At 41.8% G+C, this 27,616-nt stretch overlaps 1 protein-coding gene across 17 annotated transcripts in view; it reads right to left on the bottom strand.

Moving 5' to 3' along the window:
• mapk8ip3 (mitogen-activated protein kinase 8 interacting protein 3) overlaps positions 1–21,813 on the bottom strand; it is a 34,586-nt gene extending 12,773 nt beyond the window's left edge. For 3 of the 17 annotated variants that reach the window (XM_039610968.1, XM_031732635.2, XM_039610977.1), the window contains exons 1-18: positions 20,821–21,813; positions 16,557–16,677; positions 15,679–15,749; positions 14,111–14,202; positions 9,265–9,409; positions 8,349–8,577; positions 8,108–8,210; positions 7,778–7,896; positions 6,963–6,974; positions 6,431–6,448; positions 4,379–4,436; positions 3,995–4,147; positions 3,643–3,700; positions 2,754–2,905; positions 2,375–2,431; positions 2,115–2,285; positions 1,414–1,573; positions 43–93 (exon numbers count right to left, since the gene is read on the bottom strand). In XM_039610968.1, the coding sequence (XP_039466902.1) occupies positions 43–93; positions 1,414–1,573; positions 2,115–2,285; positions 2,375–2,431; positions 2,754–2,905; positions 3,643–3,700; positions 3,995–4,147; positions 4,379–4,436; positions 6,431–6,448; positions 6,963–6,974; positions 7,778–7,896; positions 8,108–8,210; positions 8,349–8,577; positions 9,265–9,409; positions 14,111–14,202; positions 15,679–15,749; positions 16,557–16,677; positions 20,821–21,126 (2,076 nt within the window). In that variant the 5' untranslated portion in view covers positions 21,127–21,813. The remainder of the gene's footprint in view (positions 1–42; positions 94–1,413; positions 1,574–2,114; positions 2,286–2,374; positions 2,432–2,753; positions 2,906–3,642; positions 3,701–3,994; positions 4,148–4,378; positions 4,437–6,430; positions 6,449–6,962; positions 6,975–7,777; positions 7,897–8,107; positions 8,211–8,348; positions 8,578–9,264; positions 9,410–14,110; positions 14,203–15,678; positions 15,750–16,556; positions 16,678–20,820) is intronic. The other 14 variants (XM_039610981.1, XM_039610982.1, XM_039610972.1 and 11 more) reach the window with 13 other exon arrangements.
• Positions 21,814–27,616: the final 5,803 nt, after the last annotated feature.

Below are 27,616 nucleotides of genomic sequence, written 5' to 3'. Positions count from 1 at the left end.
AGCCATAAAGGCGCATGCTGGCACTCTGTCGGTCTCACTTGCCTGCTGCCTCTTCAGCGGGCTGTCCTGAGCGCTGTCCGTCTGACCACCAGTCTGTGGGAGACCAGAGTTAGAGCCACCTGCCTACCAGCACCTTCTGCCCTCTGGCCTTCAAGCTGCACAGAGTCAACCTTAAAGCCCGCTGGCCGAACTTTAAAACACGCCTCCATGCTGCGAGCTCATGCTTAAAATCAAACACTGAGGGTTGTCGGCTCATCTCCGTGCCAATCAGTTTTAAAATCAACAAACCTCATAAAAGCCAGAACCCGATTCCTCTAACAATTATATGCAAAAGTATATCCTGATACTCTCACTGCCCACTTTATTAGGTACACCTGTTTCCCCATGGCATCTTCCACATGGATCTCTGTACTTTTATGCATGTAGACATGGCCAGATGAGCTGATCTGAGTATTTCACAAACTGATGCTCTACTGGGATTTTCCCACACAACCAACTCTAAGGTTTACAGAATATGGCCATAAAAAGAGGAAATATCCAGTGAGCAGATATTTTTCCATCATGTCAGTAAACAGGTAGTTTATTAGCTAGTTCAGCTATGAGTCAGTCATGCTGTCCAGCATGTCAAGCAAATGCTCACTAAAGTACCAAATGCGTTTAAACCACAGCTGAAAATATTTCCAACCGTCTTGTTTACTTCTGTTGGGTAACTTTAAACAGCTCTACATGTATTAGCAGACAAACTTCAAAAGGACTACATGTTCTCACTGGCTTTTGCATACTTTTATTTCCTGTTTTTAAAAATGCCAGGTAGGGCCAACCACTGATAATTTCACTTTGAAGCTTGGGTAAGCAAATTTAAAATCACTGAATGGAATCTTCTCTCACTGACAGCATGCTGTAGAATAATGCTCAATGCCCTCTGCTTTCATGTATAAGAATTAGCATTAAAAAAGGTGGATGTATAGTTTCAAATGCGATCCAGTAGCTGTTCAAAGTTCAGAAATGACTTCAAAGTTGTCTTGATGCATGCTCAGTCATCAGCCATCCAGGTAAGGAAATCCCAGAAAGTTGATTCTGTTCACGCATCCAAGTGACAAAACGTTTCTCCAGCTAAAGACGCTGCGTCCAGATGAACAGAATCAAACTTCTGGGACTTTGAATATTGGTTTTTCCAAACTTTTAGTAGCACACGTAATTAAGGACTACTAAGAAATTCATTCAAACCCACTAAGTAATTGGCACACTCATTTAATTTGGAAATAATATGGAACCTGGAGTTTTGCACAACTTTACAAAGGATTTTTTAAAATTATTTTAAGTATTCACCCTCTTGGCAGTCAATGCTTTGTTAAAATCCTATGTTTCTCTTCATGTGTGTTTTCTTGTTCGCACAGACAGCACTCTGGGTACCTGTTTGAATCGAGATGGCACGCTCCAGCCGCAGGTCTGCATGATGCCGTCATCACGGCGAACGTGCTCACGAACCTGCCGGTACTGTTCACGGCGTTGCTCTCGGCGGGCCAACATCGCCGAGTCACTGAGGAGAGACGCAACACCGTTACTGGCCAGTCTGGAAGAAGCGGGAGGCAGGGAAGGGAGGAGAAGAAAAAAGCGAAGCGTTAGCAGCCTGGCCAGCCAGCAGCAGGAGACAGAGAGAAGAAGAGATGAAGAAGAGAAGGCAAGTAAAAGCAAGTGCAATAACTACTGCCAAGCAATCTTCTAAAATGACTAAAAGTAACGTGCAGTTTAGTGTTTTAAGACATAGAAGAAGAAAATTGGAGGCTTCTGTGTCTGTGTGATTGGGAGGTTGGTGTTTTTGTGGCTTTTGTGTCTTCACCAGACAAACATTTGTGGTCAAAAAACTGCGTTTAAGGGGAAATAAAATAGGTCTGAGCTGCACTTGTACCAAAAGGTGTAATGCACCTAAAAGGCATGTCAAGACCAAAATAACCAATCTCTATTGGAAGCATTTAAAAACACATCTCTCTGCTGATAATATATACGCAAACTTTCTGCACGTGGCCACAAGCGAGCGAGCAGCGAGCTGTTTAGCAGATAAGCGTGGGGGTTTAGTGTGATGCGTGATGTGGGGAAGGTCCGCTGCCGCTCACTCTTCAGGGAAGAACTCCAGGGTACGGTTGGAGGTGGAGATCTGACACATGGTGTGGCTGCGTCTCTGAGGGAAACCGGCCGGTGAGGGAGATTTGTAATGGATGTTGACGTTGTAGAACGGCCGCTTGACGGGCGGCGGGCTGGATGATGAGCTGAAGAGACGTGCGAAGCTAGAAGATGGACAGAAAGAGAAATTTGCTTAGGATATTTCTTTTTCTTTTACATCGCTATATAAAGTTGATTAAAAGCAGAATCTCACAATTGCCAGATGGTAGACTTCTTCTTCTCTTGGATGGGAGGATTCTCACGGGATGCTCTGAGGGGGAAAGAGAGATGAAATTAAAATAATAATACTACTTATAAAAGTTATTTATAGTACTATAATATAACACTTTTGAATAACATTATAAATAGGGCACATGAAGTGAAAACAACTGGAAAGTATAAGAAAATGACAAAAAATGAATAAAAACAGTTAAAAATGCTGTAAAAAATATGATGCCACTCAGAAAAACCACCTCAGAAAAACAAGATATTCAAAGCAGTACTGACACAGAATATGGGTTCACATTTAGGGAAAACTTTGTGTGTTGACTTTAAGCCCAGAAGCATTTCACTTCCTGTTCTCTCAAGTCTACCTGATCATCTCTGTCCACCGTACGGCCTCCTGCAGCTCCATCAGTCTCTCTTTGTACTGGTTTCTCTCCATCAGCACCCGGGCCATCTCCATCCGGGTAAATCGCCGCCGCTGGGTCATTGTCATGTCGCCGTCTTGCATCGGCGATGAAAACTGGTCACATGAAAGAACAGAGACCTGTTATTAATTTGGAAATCGCTCTCTACATCAGCCTAAAACTAATCTGTGGCACATGCACGCACTGGCCACTTTATTAGGTTCAAATCAACTGCTTGTTAACACAAATATCTATTTAACCAATCGCATTGCTGTATTTGAGAAAGTGCTGATCTACTGGGATTTTCTCACATGATCATCTTCAAGTTTTACAGAGAATGGTCCCAAAAAGAGAAGGTGATAGGAACAGTACTTCAAGAAGTGCTTGTATATATGGGTGAATGAGGATTGTTGTACAGAGTGCTCCAGTAGAGCAGAAAAGCCAGTTTGTTTACTATTGGAAAAACTTTGACTGTTCTACTGTCTCAATTTGTCTTGCAACATTTGGATGGTGGGGTCAGAATTCGGTGTAAACAATATATAAGAATGGATCCATCCTGGGTAACGCTGGTGCTGGTGGTGCACGGTTGTGCAGGCGACAAATCTGCAGCAACTGTGTGATGTTGTCACGTCAATATGGAGCAAAGTCTCTAAGGAATGTTTCCAGCACTTTGGTGAATCTGTGCCACGAAGTAATAAGACACATCTGAGAGAATAAGATGTCCAAACCAGTATTAGACATTTCAGTCTGAAAGCTAACACGTGGCTGAAGACTTTCTATTCTGCTTCTCATATTTTTATAGAGACATGAACACATCAGTAGTGCAGCCTGAGGCAGGGGCAGTTCTACTCACATCATCACCAACTTCATCCTTGGAGTCCCGAGAAGCCCCCAGAGCCTCTGCTCGTAACCTGCAGCCAACAAACAAAAACACAGAGATTACATACTCCTCCAAGACAAGTACTAAATAATAACATTTAAAATCAATAAAGGGCTAAAAATGCTTATTAGCTAACAGATATACAACAGTTAGATGTCAGCATGTCTCATTAGATCATTTTAACCATTTCTGTTGCTGCAGGTTGATTTTATTGATTTATTGATGATCTTAAAGGTAATTTAAACTACTGAAGTTTAAATTACACAAAAGCAAGCACAGCATCCTGTGTCTGTGCAAGGACTCAAACATTCGTTGCTATTTTTACCTCTTGAGTTCTTCTTCGAGTTCCTTGATTCTGGCATCCACCTTGTTCTTTGACTGTCTCACCGCCTCCAGCTCCTCCCTCAGTACCTCCCTCTCCCCCGACAGCTCGTCCACTTTGGCAATAAGGTCATTTTTGACAATATTTAGAGCATTTCTGCCAAGCAAAGGACAGAAAAGGGATGTAGTGGGAAACTACAAGCTGCAATTTCACATTCACACGTAGAGTTTTGGTCTAAGAACATGTTGTATAAGAAAACAGGAGGTACACATGATTAAGTGTCTCAATACTAAAAACAAATCTCTCAGCGTTTCCTTTGAATGAAATGCAGAAAGGTTGTGACATTAGCATCAGCAGGCACATATTAGGCTTCACCGAGTCTCTTACTTGGTCTGTAAGAGCTGTTTGTTCTCTGCCAGCATGTTCTCCCACTCCTTGCTCATCCCTGAAACAATCACATTCACATCGCTGTTACTCCCCCACAACAAAAATCATAATTTATTCATAAGTCGATCTATTCAATCGATTGATGAGAAAACCGTTTATGTGGTAACGCTGCTTTCAAGGCAAACCAAAGTAAGTGTGGGACAAAGGATGAGTTTTCATATAAGAGGTTTAATAAGTTATTAATGGGCAGATTAATGGTTGAAGCTCTAGTATTAACAACAAGGACAAGTCGAGCTAACAAAGGACTTATCTGTAAAATATATTACTATTACATATTGAGAATATTACATCACCAGAATATTACATATTGAGCAATCTTACAAATAACTCATTTTTCATATTATTTATGTCTATGTAGTTTTTTTTCACCCTGAACACAAAATCCAAACTAGTTGCTAAATTATAGAAATTCAGGGTTGATCTTTTAATTAGTTTAGTATTAGTGTTATTGTATTGAAAATCAAACTATTTATCGATGTTATTGCCCGAAATGAACTGAGAAAAAAGAACAAAACAAAAAAAACACGGAAGCAAAAGCAATGTGCAACATAAGCAAAGCACACATCGACTCAGAGAAACTCTGAGACACGAGAACGCATCAAAAACAAGCAAAACAAAAACGCCGATGGGTCTTTATAGGTGTTTACATTTAGCGGATTATATTATATACTGCAGTAAAGGGCTCAGGGATTAAAAGTGTAAGTTTTATGTTGTGGTGTGTGATGTGACCGCAGGGATGGAAAAATAACTCCTCAGTATCAGGATGTCAGTTTGAATGTTTTAACACTTCTGACAGCAAATTTAAAATGAGCTCAAATTAATTGAAGAATTTCAGCCTGAAGAAAAAAAGAAAGTTTTCACATCATTTAATGCAGACCTGTGAAAAAACTAAGCAGACCCCATGATTCAGTAGAAAAACTTTTAACAGCAATAACTTGAATTAATTGGTTTCTGTATGACAGTCTCTCACATCTATGCGGAGGATTTTTGGCCCACTCTTTTTTACAATTTTGCTTCAGGTCATTGCAATTTGTGAGGATTTGTTTATGCACAGGTCTCTTATGGTCCCACCACAGCATTTCAGTCAAAACCTTGAGTCTGGACTGGACTGGTTCATTGCAACACCTTCATTCTTTACTTTTTCAGCCATTCTGTTATAGATTTGCTGCATCCCCCCCTCCACCACCGTGCCTGACAGCTGGTGTGAGTTGTTGGTGCTGTGCAATATGAGAAAGTATCTCCATACTTGTTCAGCCTTCTTCTAATTGTACTGTCATTAACGGTAACATTTAACATGCCTATAGACGCCTATAGAATTTCCTGAGACATTCACTCATGGCAAGATTGGCATCTGTCTTGAATGTTTTCATCTTTCTCACTGTAGAATGAGGAACCTTAAGTTGTTTGGAAATGACCTTTTAACCTTTCCCAGATTGTTGGGCATCAACATTTACTTCTCGAAGATCATCGTTGATGTCCTTCCTCCTTAACGTTCCTCCAGACCAGCAAACTGCCAAAACCTCTGCTTTGATGGAGGCGCTCACATTCGCCGATGATCAGTTAGTCAAGTGCATTTGCTTGGCAGCTACTGACCCTCGTAATTCCCACTGAATCACAGGGTGATTGAATCACATAGTTCTTTAGAACTGAACACAGTCATATGAAAACTTTCTTTATCACATGACCGCTTTTGAGCTCATGCATTTCTTAATTTGTTATCATTGCCTGATTCTCTTTTGTTATTATGTCTTCCACTATATATACATTTAGTATTTGTTTAATAAGAGCTCTGCAACATCTCTTTAACACTGGATTATTTTAATGTTCTATAATGTCCGAAAGATTTACTGCAATTACCACAGGATGATAGAATTTCAGGCATATGAGGTATAAAAAAATGACAGAAAATATAAATAAGAAGCCACGTAACATAAACAAACGGAGGGATGTGAAAGCTAAAGCAAATGTGAGGGCAGGCATGGGGCGCCTTACCTAAGAAATCATCAGGGACTGGAAGCAAAACAAGGAGAGAAGAAAAGGAGACGAGAGAAAAGAGGAAAGGGTGAAGATTAGAGATGGAAAAAAGAAAAGGAAGAACGGGAAGAGAGGAGAGAAGACGCTGATAAGCATTTATTGATTTGGTTTTTAGGCATGGCTACAGAACTAAAGGACAATCTGACCTTTATATCATCAAATCTATTAGAAAGACCCACTGAAAGGACCCACCACTGAAAACCTCACTGAAAATTAAACAGGGATGGCTTGTAGTAATAAAATATTATAAAAATAAAATATTAACTGCTATTTCACCGCTACCTCACAGCATTAGAACTAAACCACTGCACTGCTTGCTAATTGACACTTGTCATCTACTAGCATAGCATCATAATAACTCCAAAGTTACTTTGTTATCAATTATATCCACTGATTAGCATCTACGTTTAAAAGTGGATTTTGGAAAGTAGAGAGGAGTTGAGAGAGTTAAGAGAAAACAATACCAACCAACGTGTGTTCAGATACACACCTGAGAACTCGCCTATGGGTGTCACCGGCAGAAGCACATAAAAGGGGAAAAAAAGAAATGGGCGAGAGGTTAACAGATGGACAAGGAGACGGGGTCAGAGTGCGCTTCCTGTTTCTGCAACATAAAACTCAGGGATAGTGAGTCAATACTGATACACAAAATCTCCCAGAATCTCCCAGTGTGAATGAGCCCAAAAGGGGGTGTGTGTGATAGTGAGCATCTAAACTGATTAATGTGAACATAAGTGACAACATCTGTTCAAATATGCTCCATTTACTGTTCCTCTGCCCCTAAAACTGCTGTAAAAACAAGAGCAAAGTATAACAAAGACAAACAATGAAAGAAAAAGTGCATGGATGTGCAGGTGGAGCCGGGGTGTGAGATTGTGTTTTTTTTAGGATGACTGTGTGGTGATGCAGACGTGTGCTGCAGCGCCCCATGCAAGACAAAGAATGTAAAGTTAGTGCAGCGGCAGATTCGCACAGCCTCGCATGGAGCTCGGAGCCTGCAGTGCAAAGAAAATACAAATGCTGGCTCTGTGTAACACGCACACAGCACATGCATCTGCCCTTATTTTCTCTATTTAGAGTGCAATAATATGGCATATTGGCCTGTTAGCTTATAGTAAAAGTCACCCCGGGAGGACGAGGTGAAGATGGCGCTTTTATTTGTATTCAAGTATCTGCTTTGAAGTAAATTATGTGCTGCTGACCAGCATTGCACTTTCATGGGAAAATGATTTAAATTTCAGGCTTTAGGGCTCTTGGATATAATGAATATATCAAAACACACTGAAACCAGAATCCTGTTCTTACCTAGCAGCTCAGCACCTGCATCCACATCCCCAATGATGTCCGACTTGGCGTCTTTGATCTCGTGATAGAGAGAGTCTGTGTTGATGCCAAAGGCCTCGTTAACTATGCCCTGGGAGGGGCTGAAACACATGAAAACACATTTATTTTTCATATGTTTATTTATTTAATAATTACATAATATAATGCTGTTGACACGCAGGACTAATCCATCAAAGCTCTGACCACCTAAAGGATTTCTACATCTGTTTTTGTCTGTGTTTTAACAAGAAAACATGGATGTTGATATCCTTTTACACTGCGTGCTTAAAGCAGCTACACTGTTGCTTGTACCTGTTTCCTCCTCTATAAATACGGGGGTCCAGACACATATCCAGCTCCGGCGTAGAATCGATGAGCTCCTGAAACTCGGACCACTCGTCGCTGCTTCCCATACCTGGAAGAGCAGAGTGCCGAGTGTGGCTGTCTGAACGTTTTTGTGAAAGACCCTGAGCAACTCTGCAATCTACTGACATTTTATACAGCGTAACTTCAAACCTCTGAACTGAGGACAGGCTCAGTGACATCCTCTTACCGATGCTGACATTCCTGGTTTCCTGGGAAACCTGCACCTCCATATTCCGGCTGAGGCGTTTAGCGCTTTTCCTGCGGTTTCCAGGCCGCGTGACGTCAAAGTCGTGCCCGTGGAAGCTCTCGTTGATGGGGGTGACTGTGGCGGACGGGACAGAGGAGGTGGGTGTGTTGGACTTACTTCCCGTGCTGCTGGGTGTGGCTGCCACCGAGTCCGACTCTGATCCGTCCTCCTTGGTGGGACACAAATGACATTATATGAGCATCATGCAATGAAAGAAGGTCGGGAATGTCTCTTACTTTGCTTTCTAATTGTAAAGTTGGGAATTTTCGGCTGTTTTTGTTTTTTGGGAATGGGTTTAAACATTTATCTTAGATAATAAATAGGTAAAGTAGGGCTAAATATGTAAGGCAAAACACATTAGACTCTTGTGGATAAAAAAATTATGTTGACTCATTTAAATTGTATTGAGTATATTAAAATTGCTTAGTTCAAGGAAATTGGGTTTCCTTGGATAACATATGAAGCACTGTATGCTGTCAGTTTATACAGACATTAATAAACATGAGCTTAAATTTTGCGTAAAAGGGTAAACTAAAACACGACACAAAAAGCAGCTTCACAACACCACAGTAAAATAATCACACAAGAAAAAACTGCATGAAGCCAAAAACAAACATCTAAATGCGGTCCCTGCTTGCTTGGGTCAACATACCGTTTATACCTAACTAATTAGATTTTAAAAAACTGAGATTTCCAATGCAAAATTAGTTTCCTCAAAAGTGACACAAGCAGGCGTGGGAGGGGAGGTGGTCCGTGTGGGTGCGGCCGGCAGCAGTAATGCCAGCCTCTCCCCCTTTCCACTCCCCAGGCTGCGATTATGGTCGAGGGAGGAGGACAGGGCCATTTTCTGTCCCACCTGGTAGGCGGAGCTGAAGGTAGAGTGGCCGAGCTCGCTGACCTGCCAGATGTCTTTCCCGGGAATCATCCTAGCCCCCCCGAGTCCCCCACGTACCATGCCATCAGGGTACAGGCTCAACGATGGTGGGCGCTCCGCTTTGCTGCTGGAGGAGGAGACACAGAGGGGGTGGAGAGTAGGTGAGACTGCCTCTTGGTTATTTCAGTGTATTATATTCAATGCCCCCCGCTGGAGTGCTGGAGCTCACTCTGGCAGGCATATAATGCAAAGCAAAACCAATTTTTTAAGTCTATGCCTGGGTTAAACTATAGCCCAAGAATGTCAAACTCATTTTACATCGTGGGCCACATGCAATTCACTTTGATCACAGTAGTGAAAACTCAACCTTTTGTCAAGTTAAAGACTTTTTATTGCACCTTTAAAAATCCAGAAATATCTTAAATATAAGAAAAAGAAGTGCACTTCAACAGTTCAATTCAGTTTTTCTACAGGATGAAATGCTGCTGCATGAAATCAAAGAAACAAATATGCATTTCTATCATTAACAGTAAAAGAAAAACAGTAACATTTCTTTCTTTTAATAGTCTGTTACCTGTTTACTTTAGAGTAGTATGAATGGCATTGGTGGAGGTCTTTATCAGTAGGAAAAGCTCTAAAAAAGGCTCTATGAATATATAGTTAAAAGTCCAAAATCTATCCCCTCCTTCACCCCTGCTATAGACACACTCTTGTTAATGACTCTTTGTTAGTGACTCTGTATTCCAAATGTGAAGCCGGCAGTTAGCTTAGCTTAAAGTGCTTAAAAAATCCACCAACTGTTTTTAGCTAGCAGCAGAGGCTCCACATCATGACCTCCAAACACTGGTAAAACAACAGACTGGTGGTTTAACACTTGGCTTTTGTATAGATTGAACCCCGTACATGTAAACTAATGAGTTTTAGATGTGCTATAGCTTTGTTGCTGCCTATGGAAAGGTCCAGACTAGCTGCACCATGTGTTTGTGTGAAGCTACACTAACCTTTGGTTTAAACGTCACAATTACTGTCCAGGCACGAGAGCACTGATCTCACTAATCCCAACAAAAACACAAATTCACCCAAAAGCATCCAAAGAAAAAGCAACCCCGGATCCTGATGTTGAAAATTATATATAATATGGACAAAGCAAAAGACAAGCAGGACAGGCAGACAGACAGACGGGGGACAGACTGACTGGCAGAAACACATGAGGGAGAAAGAGGAGAAGGTAGGTGGAGATATCGGGAAAATATGCTTTACATGACCCTTGATCCATTCCTTAGTCCTTAATTTAAGATTGAAGTACAAAATCACTGATGCATCCAACATAATAAATAGATGTTTAAAGCATCGGTAACTAGCAAATTAAGTGCATTAGGGAATACTTTCGTCCATAAAGTGTGAAAGCGCAGCAAATATACGGGGAGGGACATTTTTAATTCAGACTCGAAGCAAGCGGAGCGAGGCAGTCGAGGAATCATGTTGGATTTACCTTTTCCTCCATGTGTGTCGTTGACTGTGCAAACAGCAGCACAGAGAGCAAGACAGACAAGACAGACACTGATTAGAGAAGGACAGGAGACAGGAACATGCCATGACGCATAACACCGCACAAACACACACACACTTTTACACATTTAGTTAAACTACAGTTTGTTTCTTTTTTTCTGCACATCTTCACTGTCTTGTCTTTAAAACTGCTTCAGATAATCAAATGTTCACTTTATTAATGCTGAACACCCCAGCAGGACTCCTATAACCACCTACAGTGGTGAAGTTGATGAAGACTTGCAGGATTGAGATGCTTTTCATTAGACACTGTAGCTGAATTGACTTTACAGGGAGTGCAGAATTATTAGGCAAGTTGTATTTTTGAGGAATAATTTTATTATTGAACAACAACCATGTTCTCAATGAACCCAAAAAACTCATTAATATCAAAGCTGAATGTTTTTGGAAGTAGTTTTTAGTTTGTGTTTAGTTTTAGCTATTTTAGGGGATATCTGTGTGTGCAGGTGACTATTACTGTGCATAATTATTAGGCAACTTAACAAAAACAAATATATACCCATTTCAATTATTTATTTTTACCAGTGAAACCAATATAACATCTCCACATTCACAAATATACATTTCTGACATTCAAAAACAAAACAAAAACAAATCAGCGACCAATATAGCCACCTTTCTTTGCAAGGACACTCAAAAGCCTGCCATCCATGGATTCTGTCAGTGTTTTGATCTGTTCACCATCAACATTGCGTGCAGCAGCAACCACAGCCTCCCAGACACTGTTCAGAGAGGTGTACTGTTTTCCCTCCTTGTAAATCTCACATTTGATGATGGACCACAGGTTCTCAATGGGGTTCAGATCAGGTGAACAAGGAGGCCATGTCATTAGTTTTTCTTCTTTTATACCCTTTCTTGCCAGCCACGCTGTGGAGTACTTGGACGCGTGTGATGGAGCATTGTCCTGCATGAAAATCATGTTTTTCTTGAAGGATGCAGACTTCTTCCTGTACCACTGCTTGAAGGTGTCTTCCAGAAACTGGCAGTAGGACTGGGAGTTGAGCTTGACTCCATCCTCAACCCGAAAAGGCCCCACAAGCTCATCTTTGATGATACCAGCCCAAACCAGTACTCCACCTCCACCTTGCTGGTGTCTGAGTCGGACTGGAGCTCTCTGCCCTTTACCAATCCAGCCACGAGCCCATCCATCTGGCCCATCAAGACTCACTCTCATTTCATCAGTCCATAAAACCTTAGAAAAATCAGTCTTGAGATATTTCTTGGCCCAGTCTTGACGTTTCAGCTTGTGTGTCTTGTTCAGTGGTGGTCGTCTTTCAGCCTTTCTTACCTTGGCCATGTCTCTGAGTATTGCACACCTTGTGCTTTTGGGCACTCCAGTGATGTTGCAGCTCTGAAATATGGCCAAACTGGTGGCAAGTGGCATCTTGGCAGCTGCACGCTTGACTTTTCTCAGTTCATGGGCAGTTATTTTGCGCCTTGGTTTTTCCACACGCTTCTTGTGACCCTGTTGACTATTTTGAATGAAACGCTTGATTGTTCGATGATCACGCTTCAGAAGCTTTGCAATTTTAAGACTGCTGCATCCCTCTGCAAGATATCTCACTATTTTTGACTTTTCTGAGCCTGTCAAGTCCTTCTTTTGACCCATTTTGCCAAAGGAAAGGAAGTTGCCTAATAATTATGCACACCTGATATAGGGTGTTGATGTCATTAGACCACACCCCTTCTCATTACAGAGATGCACATCACCTAATATGCTTAATTGGTAGTAGGCTTTCGAGCCTATACAGCTTGGAGTAAGACAACATGCATGAAGAGGATGATGTGGACAAAATACTCATTTGCCTAATAATTCTGCACTCCCTGTAGAGATAGACGATACACAGTGACATGGAACGCTTGGAGCACGACTGGTCAAAAGTCCTGTAACTGCATAACTTAGTGAGGAAAAAATGAGCTGAGGTGAAGATGAAACATTCTCTTTAACATTTAAATCTGGTGTTTTAACTTTTTGGTGTTTAACTTTTTCTAGTGTCTCAGTTTGTTGGGGCTCTGGCTCATTCACAGACACGGTTAAGAAAGGCCAGCGGAAGCAAAGTCCTTTCCCAGCAGCTTAATGGTAGTAAGACAATTAAAGTAATTGATGCCCCCAAAAAAGGAAAAGTCAACAAAAACACAGCAAAGTCAATCAGAGCCTCGGAGAAATGGCAGCTAGTGACAATCCTGGAGGTTTGGTTTAGTTTAGGAAGAAAAAGAAAACTTTCTGGAACAATTACAAATCAAACCCTTGTCTCACTTCAACCCTTCAAGGAGATTTAGCAGATTCTGGAGCACAGATATAATCGTCACAGGGAAGTTATCAGAGGGAAACCTTTCCTGCATACTTAACACAAAGTTCTGCATCAAAACTTTGCAAATGCCAAAAAAGGAAAGGGGAAAAAGGGTGCAGATTATCACCATGAGACCATCTCTGCAACTGTTCAACACAGGGTTGAATCAATAATGTTTTGGATTCATTTTGCAGGCACTGACATTGGACATCCACTTGTAGAAGGACAAATGGATTCAATTAAAAACCTGCAAATATATCACTGTTTAAAAACCGCAAGCTGAAGGTTTTGCTATGACCCTTATGGTCATGTAACCCAAACATCTTTCATCATCTTTCGGTAGACTTCAAGAGAACCTGCATACAAGAATCTCACAGTTTGACACCTTTTACAGGAAAACTAGTCTAAAAAATCTAAACTAAAAGATTGGTACTGCTGAAAGCAAGCTCATCATTTACTCAATTAATTATTCACAGTATCAGAAGTCTGGAGCAAACTTCTTGCATGCCTTTCACTGTGGGTATTTTATGATTTAGTGGACGTATTGCTAAAAGTGACTAATCTGGAGCTTAGATAGGGCAGCTACACCAGATGTCCCGCTCCTCTTCTAGCTGTCAAGCCCATGGGATTGGCCCTGGCTCAACACGACAAGCTGGCACATAAAAGTCAAACTTCCTTTGTTTTTCTAATTATTTTCCACAGAGCTTCATAATGACTGTTGTGTCTGTTTGCACATTGCCTCTCCTCTCTGTTAGCGGGACACACCAGCTGTTCAGTGTGGCTGATGACAAACAGCGCCAGCTTCAACACCAGAAATGTGCTGCAGCATGAAAAGCCTGATAGATCTGTGCAAAACATAATCAACAACACGACAGGGGGGGAAGGGATAGTTCAGATCCACAGAAAAATGCAGGACAATTACACACACACACACAGAATAAAAATGAAAGAAAAAACAAAACACTCACGATCGTCCACAGCCGGTGCCTTCTGATTGGCTGTTACTCCCCGCCTGCTGCATTTTGGACCGCTCTATGTGCTCGACGTACGTCTGAATCATCTGTGATCCGAGACATCAAGAACAAAAAATCTTTTGAGAACAACCGGAGAACAGGGCAATCTGGACTGAGGGAATGGATGTAGCGTAGAAGACAATATCTATCTTACTTACACTATATTTTACACTATTTGTGTATTTATTGTAGTTTTGTTTATATTGTCTTGTGGTGTTATGTAAGTAAAGTTGTGCATTGTGAGTGTAAAAGCCCAGCAAGGAATAAGAGTTGAAAATTAGCAATAGCTATAAACGTCAGTTTCATGCTCCATATTGGTACCATGCTGTATTCAGTCACCCTTCCAGATTCTTGAATTCAGGTGTTCCAATCACTTCCATGCTCACAGGTGTATAAAATCAAGCACCCAGGCATGACTGCTTCTACAAATATTTGTGAACGAATGGGTCGTTCTCAGGAGCTCAGTGAAATCCAGTGTGGTACTGTGATAGGATGTCACCTGTGCAACAAATCCACACATGAAATTTCCTCACTACTAAATATTCCACAGTCAGCTGTTAGTGGTATTATAACAAAGTGGAAGGGATCGGGAATGACAGGAACTCAGAGCGGGGTCAGCCGATGCAGAGGCAGATAGTGTGCTGAGGTTGCCAACTTTCTGCAGATTCAATCGTTAAAGAACTCCAAACTTCATGTGGCCTTCAGATTAGCTCAGAGCAGTGTGTGGAGAGCTTTATAGTTCCATGGAAACAGCTGCATCCAAGCCTTACATCATCAAGTGCAATGCAAAGTGTTAGATGCAGTGGTGTTAAAGTCCACCACTGGACTCTAGAGCAGCTGAGATGTGTTCTCTGGAGTGACGAATCATGCTTCACTGTCTGACAATTCAATGGATGAGTCTGGGTTTGGTGGTTGCCAGGACAACGGTACTTGTCTGACTGCATTGTACCGAGTGTAAAGTTTGGTGGAGTTGGGGATTAAGGTGTTAGTTCCAGTGAAACAAACTCTTAATGCTTCAGCATACCAAGACATTTTGGCCAATTTCATGCTAACGACTTTAAGAGAACAGTTTCGGGTCCCGGATGGTCCCTTCCTGTTCCAACATGACTGTGCACCATTGCACAAAGCAAGCTCCATAAAGATGTGGATGAGCAAGTTAGGTGTGGAAGAACTCAACTGGGATGCGCAGAGTCCTGACCTCAACTCGATAGAAAATCTTTGGGGTGAATTAGAGCGGAGATTGTGAGCCAGACCTCGTCAGTGTCTGAACTCACAAATGTGCTTCGGGAGTAATGGTCAAAAATTCATATAAACACTCCTAAACTTGTGGAAGTCTTCTTCCCAGAAGAGGTGAAGCTGTTATAGCTGCAAAGGGTGGGCCAACATCATATTAAACCCTATTGATTAAGAACAGGATGTTACTCAAGTTCAAATGAGTGCGAAGACAGATGAGCAAATACTTTGGGCAATATAGTGTATGTTAAACCACATTGTCCTTTTTAAATAAATACAGGTTTGCTCACCTCAGTGTGGCGCTGATGCAGAGCGTTGTACTCTTTCTTCATGTCTGACTCTCGCTCTTCCAGCCGAGTGACTGTGAAGCAGACGGACAAAACATCAACTTCAGGAGCAACAAGAAGAAAAGTACATTTAAACAGCCGTGACATCCAGCTCACTTTATAACCTTTCACCAATTAAATTCCCATGAAGTATCATTTTAGATCGCATAGTAGGACAGTGCAAACTCATGAAATTGAAATGATTGCAAATGTATGTTTGCCTGCTTGTATGTAAATTGCTGCACTATTTAATATAGTAATCGTTGGGGGAGAAACAAAGAAACATTAAGGGTACAGTGGATCCCCGCAAACATACAAATAAATAAATCCCTAAGCTAACTGAATGTCTGTATTCATAATGTACAGCAAAGAAAATCTGTGTTTCATTTCAAAATCAGCCAAAGTCTAAAAATACATCCTGAGCGTGTCTACTTCTCTTTCCGCCTTCCCTTCAAAACTACAGTGGAAATCGTTCAAGAGCCTCTGTGTTATCTCTCCTGCTGTCCTCCTTCACACACACACACACACACACACACACACACACACACACACACACACACACACACACACACACACACAGCTGTTAAACACTATTTCCAGTGTTTTGAACAAGCCTCAGCAGCCACATGTACAGCATATTCTATTAGACAGGACAGTGTAGTGTAGACAGGAAGGCAATGGAGAAAATAAGCAGGAGCACGATGACCTTCAGAGGACAGCCTGGGGCGGACTCAAACCCAGGACACTGCAGTAAGCAGTACAACCTTCGGTATAAGGGTCACCCTTTCGGCCAGGTGTCCTACACCTATGCACAGCATATGACGTGACGTCTATGCACTCACTCTGGTCAGAATAGTTCTTTGCCTTCAGCTCCAGCTGTTTCCCCTGTAGCTCCAAAAACTCCACCTGTATCTGCAGGTCCTTCTTCTCGGCCTCCAGTGAATCCTCAAATTCAATAAATTTCTGATAAAAGGCAAACAAGAGAAAAAAAATAGACCGAGAAATTAATTCACAGACTCTTTTAAAAGTGAAAGGTCACATAAAATTAGTATTTTTGTTATAATTCATATGAAGGGAAACAGCATATCATTTGACTTCATATTGTCTATGAATTACATAATTGTTCATCAGCTTTAGAGCAGTGTGTTTTCAGGATACATCGGGGCTTTTGTGCACGTGTCAAAAAATGAAAACTGAACTCACTTTACATGGCCGTGTGGTTATATGTGCCAGTAGTATCTGAGTATTATGTTAAAAGTATTTCACAGTTTGTCTCCTTCAGGTCTGTATAATAAATTTATCTCACAATACATGCAGAAACACAGAGCTGCCTACTTCCCCCCCCATGCTGCCTGTTTCATTTTTTTAAATAAAGCTGCTCACAATGACGTCCTTTTTTCTGCAAGTCCACAAAGTCTTAATACGGTAATCCTCTGACTGCAGACAGACCTTGGAAACACCAACGTGCAGCAGATACACGCCACACAAAATAGCAAGCACTGCAACACAACAGCACTCTGAAAATACAACCAGTGCTGATGCTGTACCTAAAGCATTAGTTGCAGGGAGTGAATCGGCAAGAACAACACTTGTCATTATAAGACGATCCTAGTTTTTCATATGTATAAAAATCTCCACGGCTACAGGGTGAGGTCACTGAAACGAATTTAACCAAGTTTAATGAATTACCGAAAATGTGGCAAAACACACCCTGAAACACACAGCAGAGTAAACAACACTAATGCTGTAGTCTCCCTGCAGCTTTAGCAGAAGGAGAATGTGAAATTCCTGAAGAAATTGCAGAGTGATTGCTGCAGCATTCTTGTAACTGCTGCAGTTTTTGCACTGTACTCATGGTGCAGGAAGAGTGAACCTCCAGCCCTGTCACTGCTGAACATCCACAGCTTTAACATACTATAGATTCAATGATAAACGACCAAGTTTACACATCAAAACACTGTCTTTGTGTCATACTAGATGTCTTTTTTCTCGCTGAAACAAAACACAGCAATATCTTTCGTCCTGCCCCCCTCAAAATGGGAAGGTGCCCTTCAAGTCCACCCCTCTATTCCCCATGCCTTTATCTGCACGAGGCTCCTAAACCCGTGCAGGTAAAGGCACATCACTTTCCATCAAAATGCAGTGTTAGTGAGGCACGGCTTGCAGTGTGCGCTGGTGTAACTACAGAAGCAAGAAAAACGCGGTGCATTCTCATAAATAACTTTAAACTATGCGAACAGCACTCAGACGGGTAACATGACACAGCGTAGGAACGAATGTTTGCGCGGTCCAGTCAGAATAATTCTCATTAAGCAATCCTGCGATGCGTGACGAGTGAAACTAATGAGCTTTCCTGACAAACTGACTCTAAGTGTGACTGCAGTGTGGTCACACGCTCAACTGTGACCACACTGATATCTGAGGAGTTATATCTGAGTGATATCAGAGGAGGGTGTGAAGTCACAGCAGCATGAAAATACAGAGGACAATCTGAAATCTTTGAAATTATTATAAAATCTAGAGGTTAAGATAACATGTGGAACTTAGCTGGTTAATCCTTTGTATGTAAATCACATTAAGAGAGATGGGGAAAAGATGGTTGGAGACAAACATGGGATCTTTTAGCAGGAGATGCTACAAAATGGTTAAATTTGTGCTTGTGGGTATCTCGGTCGAGATCTGCTTGTTGTTGCCCATGTCTTGCAGGAGGAGGCATTATTGTTTTCCTCAGACTCTGTTTGCTTCTTTTTCCTCTTATTATCCTTAGACTCTTTTCGATCTGGCCTGGGCTGGGCCGGACATTTGCTCGCCTCTGCCGTAGCTTCATATAACCCTCAGTCTGTTTCTTTCTCTCTGCTTTTGTTATTCTCACTCTCTCTCTGCTTCTCATAAGCACAAATCAGATTACAGTCCCAGACTCCCCCAGTGAGCTCTGTGTGCTATTGATTTCCTGTGACTTCTACCCATTTGCACATCATCCCATCCCCCTCTGCACCCCAGTGATGGAGAAAACTGTCTGTTTATTTGTCATCTAATGTCACCAAACAAGTACAGGTTTGTGCAAAAGTGTGGGCAGCCCTGCACGAAACTTCAAATCTTAAATACGCGGTGTCTTCGAGACAGCTTGTGCCAGAAGTGCAAAGAAAGATTTGCATGTGGGTGAAAAAAATCTAGGCAAGGAAAGAGTCCTAGCTGACCACAAAAAGACGATCTGATTCCTATACTGTGACGTCAGTGTTTTGGTTTTTTTGGCACACATATAAATAGCATGTAAAGGCATGCATTGTTGTTACAGTTTTCCTTTTCAGTTTCTGCAGAGGCACGACTGATGGCTTAGCACCTACTTTAACCTGCAGCACATGTTCATTTTCAAGTACTGGCCCTACAAAATCCTATTTTCACCATAAGCATTTTCTGTCTGTAATGATATTAAACTGAACCTTTAATACAAGGCAGCTTAAAGTGAAAACAAACTAGATAACTAACAGAGGAGACGCCGCTGGGGAGAGCAGATGACAAAGTGAGCTAAGCTGACACCAGCAGGGCCACCAGTGATACTCTGAGGCCTCTTTGGATGGGAGGAGGATTAAAGTTGCTTTATGATGCCTGCCTGCAGGATCTCACTGCTGCTATGACACCACTCAGGTAAAAACAGAGGAGATAAAAGTAGCTGTAGGTGGAGTCCAGTCTGTAATTTAATAGCCCCGTATTGAAACACACTTTTTGTTGTTTGTGTTCCTGTTCTTTCACTGTTTTCGAGTGCAAACGCCCACACAGAGTCACGCCGACTGTGCCTTTATCTTCATGCATGTCCTGCTATCATGTCCTCCCTCACTTTGTGTTTGCATACTGTGTTTTTGTTATATTTGCATATACTTCTGCTGTGCTGTGTTAATGTTTAAGGAAGGAGCACTTAAAATTCCATGTGTGATGATGGTGGTAGCAGCACTGTTAGCAGTTAGCTGGCTGTAATTACACCGGTGGTTGCAGCAGTACTGGCAGGACAAAAGTGATAATAAAAACCTGTAATAGTAACAAAGCTATTCACTTTAACTTTAAAGTTAAACAGCAATATTTGGAAAACTTGTAGCAACAGAATGAATCGATGTTAGATTTTAACTTTATTTCATAAAGAAAACTTTAATCTGATGTTGATAAACAGACAACGAGGGTAAAACTGTAAGATGTCTTTTGTCTCGATGCATGTGCTTAACTTCAAAGGTCAGAAGGGGGGCACTGCCCACCCCCAGAAATATAATTGTCTCAGACAGTTCTTACAGTACAGATGAGGGCTGGAGTATAATGAGTGATGGCGTATTACGTGTAGCACATTTACTCAAGTACGTTACTGAAGTTTTGCTGGTTCCTATTTCCACTTGACTATATTTTCAGTACAGTTATTATACTTGTACTCCATACCATTTAATTTACTCTAATTTAGCAGATTTTAAAATCTAAATCTATGAATCTAAAAATCTGTATTATTATTATTACCATTATTCATAAAACTCCCTGTAGCAACGTGATTACATGATTAAAATTGTCTCCAGTCATAAGATTAAAGTGATAAAGATATTATACTATGATCCGGTAATGCAATGTTTATGATTCTGCCATAAACCCATATTTGGATTCAGGATTACAACTTTTACTCACCTACAGGATCTAAATACTTCTTTAACACGTTGCAAAAACATTGTTTTAAACCAAAACAATGGTTTACCTTTATAATAACACCATCTGCATGAGGACTCCTAGTTGATAATTATGATAATTGTGCCCAGTGTTTTCAACACTGCTGTGCACCCCTGCCTTGGTCTGGGCCTCCTGATTTCAGAAATCCCGGAAACGTCCCTGTTGTTTACCTGGTTGACCCTCTTTAAAAGAAAAAGAAACTTCCAGTGGTGTCTCTATACTGATTTAAATATCCTTAAATAACGTAAGCAGTGTGGTTAGGAGTGACTGCAGTGCAGTGACACTAATAATACGTTTAGCAATCCCTGTCACAGGCCTAAACATGAGTCACATGTGCCTACAGAACAGGACGACTGGAAGTGATGATAATGAAGGGCCTGCGGTGCTGTGTGGGGAGCTCTTTTAACGCACCTCCTCCGCCTGCTTGCGCAGCGCTTTCTCCCTCTCATACTGGGTGATGAGCTGCTCGTTGTCCTCCTTCAGCAGCTCCAGCTCCACCTCGTGCTCCTGGTTCTCCGTCAGCACCGCGTCGAGGTTTTCCAGGACGTTCACCACAAGCGGCATCAGCTCCTTCACCACCTCCTCGTCGTAGCTGTGTATCAGCCGCTCGAACTCCCGGTAGATGCTGTTTGCCAGGCCCGACACCCGCTCCGACATCACGGAGCCGGAGCCGTAGTCGTCCTGGTAGACCACCTCGTCTAACTGCAGCTCCATCATCTTGGCAGCTGTGGTCCAGATGAAGCTGCGCCTCCTCTCAACAGTTTTTCAGGCCCTCCTAAAAGGCGAGGGTGTCACCGCTTTTGAATCCGCTCAGCACGGGGGAAGGGGCACATTCAATCACAGTCTGCCTTCAAAAAGGAGAACAGTCATGCCATTTTGCAGCAGGTTTACTGAACGGCGGCAGACTGTTGTGTGCGCATAACCTTGAGTCCCCTGCTGAAAATATCGGTTCTAATAAACTGATATGAATAGGCCCCCTCCTCCACCTCCTCCCGCTCCTCCAGCCAGTTACGGGCTATCGCCTCCAGTCGCGGCCCTGTTATCACTGTCCTCCGGCAGCAAGCATCAGATCCTGGGCGCTGTGGATTGGCACTGGGCCAGCCTGTAGATCGTCCATGCCGAGGAGCGAAACGACTTCGTCGATGGTATTGCACCTGCCTCTCAGCAGCCTCAGCCATGGACCCCAGCCATTGCTGGCAGGGAAAATAAATAATTAATAAATAGGTAAATAAATATTCTAGTTAGTCTTCCCGATCACCGCCGATGGCCGATCCCCCACTATAGTCTCGTTTTATCCATATCTTTTCCTCTTCCGGCAGGCCGCCGATGGTGTTGGCCAGACTCGGGCGTTTTTTGGTGATGTCTCCCTGTGGGAGAGGCTCTCTGTGCTGCTCAGATGGAGGAGCCAGCTGACCGACTCTGGCTGACGTCACACCGTCTGCATAGAGCAAGCAGAGGCAGTGCGTCAAGTCAGGAAGGCGAAACCGGATGTTGGCTGCAAAATTTCACAATAAGTTGCATAGGTTAGAGCAGAGGGGGGTAATGCTTGGACACTGCTAGCATAATGGACAGGTTTTTGACGGGGCTCCCACACAAACGCAAAGCAGAAGATGAAGCATCGCCAAATATGTTTCCAAACTAACTTCCTTCCAAGCCAAATACTAGAAAATATGATGAGGCATATCTTGGTTTTGGCTTCACCTGCACAAGTGCCAAGGTAGGTCTCGCCAAAAGAATTAGTTTCCCTGCGTCGGGAGCACACGCTGGGCTCTCCAAATCACGGACAAACAGTATGCCACATTCTTGATTTTTAGTTCACAAACACTTCTTATAATGACTAACTACTCCTGACATTTTAGAGTACAGTAAAGTTATAGTGGGACACAAATAACATCAGGTTGATCCTGTCACAAATCACGGACAAGCAGTATCCCACATGTTTTGCAGAGAGAGACATGAAACGTGTTACTTTGTGTCTCTGTGCAGGCCAGGGCCTATTATATGCCGCAGCCTAAAAGCAGCTGAGTTGCAGAGGCCGGAGTGATCACTGGCTATCTACTTACAGCCAGCTATGCCACAACTGAACTGTGCATTTTTAAAATCTTGTTTTTAATAAAAAAATATTTTCATTCCAAATCTTTATAGCCTATAGCAAATTTAAACAACAGAAGCTGACCCAAAGTCCTTTATGAAGTTGTACCAAAACGCTTTATTTTGCCCAAAAAAGGCGATTCTTACTAATACATGCATTTGAATGGCGTTCTCGCTCAAAACAGAATATAGTTTTTCATTTTGTGAATAACTTGAAAATCTTAGATCAAACAGCTGCAAAACCTGTTTGCACAACGCGGGGGTGTTGAATTCTGTAAGATTCACCCATAAATATGCATGTCTGAGTCGTCCTTCAATAGTTACAGCTATCTTTAAAGACAGCACATTTACGATCCACAGTATCAATATACAAGAAAACTGTGTTAACTACTATATTACTGTGGGTTGTTAAAATTACAACATTGTTGTGCTGGTGTTCATGAAAATGTGTTCAGAACTTGGCAAATGTACGATGATTCAGCTCATAAATAATAACACACTGCTCTCCCCTACATAAGCTCCCTTTATAGGTTAAAAGTATCGGTATCTGCAATACTGCTCTTAATTTACTTGGTATCAGATCGATAACGAAATTTGCAGGATGCACAGCACTGCTGCTGATGAGTAGCAAAATAACTGAATACGTCAGGAAATAGTTCTCAAATACATAGGGGAGCAACTCGGGGACCCCCAAAGTGCAAGCCCACCCTCAGTATATTGGGGTCTGGAATAAAACTGGAACTAATTAAAAATGTGTAATTAATTATTTGAAAATAGAAATACAGAGCATTTTAAACTTAGTCGATTTATATTTTAATCACTTATTTATATATTTATCGTAATGATCTTAACTGCTTTCATAGAGAAACACCTTATAAAAAGCCTTATAATTTAACTTATAACTTTGATTCTTACAAGTGTGGTGTGTATTGTCAACATAAGAATGTACCGCATTGGGCACATTTGACCTCCGACCTGTCCATTTGATTTCTCATCTAGACTATAGTGAGGGTCTAAAAGATCATAATGTTATTTAAAGCTATGTTCCTTACTGCCATTGGCAACATTTAGGAGATTATATACCAATATATGTGGATTCTAATATCACATTATAGTTTACATACAAATATCCTGTCATCCTGTATCTCTGTGAGGTCAGAGGTCAAATTTACAAATGAATACCTCTTATCTGTGACCTACTCCTACATAAAGTTTGTGTAATCAGAGTAAAACATCTGCCATATTTTAATACAATAGTTGCTACTAAAATGTTTGATTTTGACTAGAAGACAAACACACGTGTTCAGTCTAGGCTGAAAATGTAGACATTTGTGTGACAATGAAAACATGCAATATACACAATATAATCTTTTTAGGCCTTTATTAATTAAAAAAAAAAAATCAATTTAGAGTGCCCAATAAGATAAGTTGTGTACTAGTTGACAAAAAACGCCCCCCAATAATCTGACAATTCCCTCTGAGCAAGCACTTGGCGACAGTGGGGAGGAAAAACTTCCTTTTAAAAGCAAGAAACCTCCGGCAGAACCAGGCTCAGGGAGGGACGGCCATCTGCCTCGACCGGTCATGGGATTTTTAAAGTGACTCATTGGATGTGAAATAAATTGGCTTGTTTGAATCATTTGTTGTTAGCCGATTTAAAGAGTCACTTTAATGTCAACTAATACACTTAAACTGTCCAAATAATTTTAAACAAAAATTTAAGCAATCCTGATGGATTGCTCAGGATTGCTTACGATATATTAATGTTGTTTTGTCTATGTGCGAACGCGACAGCTCAACCCACAGAGGAAAAGAAGCTTCCGATGAAAGTTTGGCTTTCTAATATAGTTGCAGCATGCTCTCTGAAGACCTTAATAATGAGATTGTGAACATGTCTGTGGTCTAATGCCATGAATCCCAGTATTACATCTGGGTCTTTCCACATCTCTATGAGAGAACTGTACACCATATTACTGAGGAATATCACATGTTCAGGGGGGATTTGAATCTTTTTGATTAGAGGCCAGAGTTTACTGAACAGCTGTTTGGCGATGGCATCAGCTTTTTGAGAAGAGCAGGGTGAGTCGGCATTTTCGACGACTTGCTTCACCAAGTCCTCAACACAGATTTCCACAGAAGACCTGTATTTTTGAACCTCTTCAGCCGTACTAAGGGCTGGATTCTGCATCGATTCGATCAAGTGTTTTTTAATTATATTGATCGTCAAGTTTTGCAATTTCGGGTCCTCGTCATTCAGTAACATTAAGATATGTTGTTCTTTGCAAAATGTTTTGCTACGGAGCTCTTGGTAAATGGCCTTATCAAGACCTTTTAATTTTTTTTCATCTATATACAGGTCTTTGATGTTGACATCAGACAACACGCTACTAACGAGTTGCTTGTGGAGTTTAACCGAAGGTTTGTAGCGGGAAGTTTTTGCAGCATGTGAGAGTACGCTATGAATAAGTGCGCTCACATGCTCTTTTTCGTAAGGCTCAAGAGAACTGCCACTAACACCAGATGGTGATTTGTCCCCCGGTATTGGAAATATATCATTTTCAAACTCGTCCAAAAGTGTTTGGGAGATCTTTCTACTTTCTGGTATTTGGTCTCCATCGTCCTCTGTTTTTCCACACCATGCCAGTAACCTTGTTAGTAGGTTTCGCTTCTTTCGGAACAGGTGCTGTTTGAATATAGAAATGACTACTTGTTGGTGCGGCGGAGCCACACCCAGTGCAATGATAACAAGGTTAGGTGTAATATTCAGCACCTTTGTAATGTCTTTAAAAATTGCTTTTTGAAGACGTTTGATACTCTTTTCTTTTATATTTAGAGTTTTTTCTTTAAGTTGCGCCCACAGAGCAATGAAGAGACGGTGTTGAATGTCATCGGATGGCGACACCTTTGCCTCTCTTGAGGCGCGTGTAATTACTGCATTTACGAGCTCTTTAACAAGCAGCTGTTCCTCTGACAGTGGAGCTTCCACTGTCACATCATCACAAGGTGCAGACGGCTCAGCCTCGCACACGTCACACTCCTTCTCTTTGGAGTCCTTGGTGGGCTCAGGCACTGGTGCATCTTTTGGCCCCTCCTGACTCAGTTGCTGGGTGCATGAATGGGGGCAACATGCACAGTGCTCCGATTTCTCCCCGACTCCCTGTAACATTGCCTCCCCCGAGTTGACAACTTCCCCTGGGACGACACCACCCTGACAGTCCTTGATCATTGCCATGAGTTCCGTTACGCTGACGTGAATCAGCGATGATGTAATGCTGCCAAGTGACTGCATGGTGTTTTCATCTGGGCACCCTGTTTTCAGTGCACTCCACTGTTTGTCTGACATGGTAAGAAAGAAGTCCCTAATTTTGGCTTTTAAATTTTCCCTAATGTCACTGGAAGAATTCATCTTTATATTTTCAGGTCTAACTGTGCCACAGTCTGGAGCTGTTTTTGTGTTTTCTGTACACTGTTGGGTTTGACTGTGAACCATTAATGCTTTTTACTAACTAACCCTGTATTGAAGGCTATATTTATGGATTTTAAGACATTAAAGGATCAAAGGATCAAAGGGATTCTAGCGCTAAGCTCCGCCTACATGACGGTGACGTGCCGTTACCTATAGCAACCGCTATAAGCTGACGATCAGCGACATAGCTGGACGGTGATTTTTCGTCCTTATGGGCCGATGACTTATGGCCGATGTGTAAAAATAACTCAGTTGTTTGGTGGTGGCTATAGTGGAGCTTCCACAGAGGCCAGCGGGTGGATGAGGGAAGGAGAGGCACGAGGAGCAGAGACCGAGGCGGTGAACTGAACTTCAGGTAAGAAGTTATGACCTGCAGTCTATCTGGGTCAGATATAAGCCAAGTTTAGGTGGAGTTTATTTTCGTTGTGCTGACTTTTTACAGTCAGTTACAGTAACTCATACTGTGTACTAGCTAGCATGAGGGAGTTTCTATACAGCTGTGTTGGTGCTTTGATGTTACTGATAGTGAACTTTTTTATTCATTTTAAGCTTAGTAGTGGAGTTGCCAACCGACCAGTAAAAATGAAATCGTCCCGCATTTAGAGAAAATGTTATGCGTTTTGTATTGAGGTGAAAAGGAACACAGTTTGTCCCGGGCTTCAGCTACAATGAAAAAGACACAAAGCTGGAGTTATTCTGTCTTTGGTGCACAGCTGCCTCTTCTTCTCTCATTCTCTCCCTCTCTCTCCTGTTTCTACTTCAATCATGAAATTGATCAATGATCAGCTGATCGGCTTTTCTCTCTTGTTTATTTATCGCCCACTTTGCCCCAGAAAGAGGAAACCAGTGGTAAACAACAGCAGCACGTTTAAGCTTGATCGGCTGTTGTTAGAATTTATTTAATATGACTTTCTAGTATCAGCTGATGTTTGCTGGAGCCACAGCTGTAAAACTGCTGGTCATGATATCAGTTTGGATATGTGGTGAGAGGGAAACATGCTGATGAAACCAGGAGATGTCCTTACTGAATCATCAGAGCTGAACAGGTGGTGGAGAAACAGGTTTACCTTTTAGGTGACATGAATGAGTTGAAGGGAAGTTATGAACTGTTTCTGAGAAATAACACCAGGATCCTTTTCTAAGTAGCTGACAGCTGGTAACTGTGCAGGGGCGGGTCTAGCAAAGATTTGCCAGGGGGGCCAGTTAGGGTATTAACAGGTAAAGGGGGACACAAAGAAATACTTTTCTTTCTTATTCTCATTTAAAATGTCTAGCTTTTAATAAATAATTATCTGAATCTTACAACCGAAGTTTTTATCTGATGTAAAATGTATAGAAATCATACATATACCAACATGACGGTGTACATCACTGTCACAACAGCGTCTATTTTCATTCAAATGCTTTATGGTTTTTCCTATAACACCTGGTGGGCCGGTCTCTAGTCTAAATGCCCGGGCCGATTTTTTGTCCCAGTCCAGCCCTGATCAGCGATGATCGTCAGTTGTTGTGATTAAGTGAAAGTTGTGTGGATGTCAAACATGTAGCGTACTGGTGCACTGAATGTCAAGCGACTCCCCACTGTGTTGTTATCGGGGTTTCCATGATGGCTAGTAAGCTATCCTAATTTACAGACAGTATGTGAATGTG

The sequence above is a fragment of the Oreochromis aureus genome, linkage group 4, assembly GCF_013358895.1.
Source record: "Oreochromis aureus strain Israel breed Guangdong linkage group 4, ZZ_aureus, whole genome shotgun sequence".
Lineage (NCBI taxonomy): Eukaryota > Metazoa > Chordata > Actinopteri > Cichliformes > Cichlidae > Oreochromis > Oreochromis aureus.
Note: the sequence above shows the minus strand (reverse complement) of the source record. Positions and strands in the feature narration are given on the sequence as shown.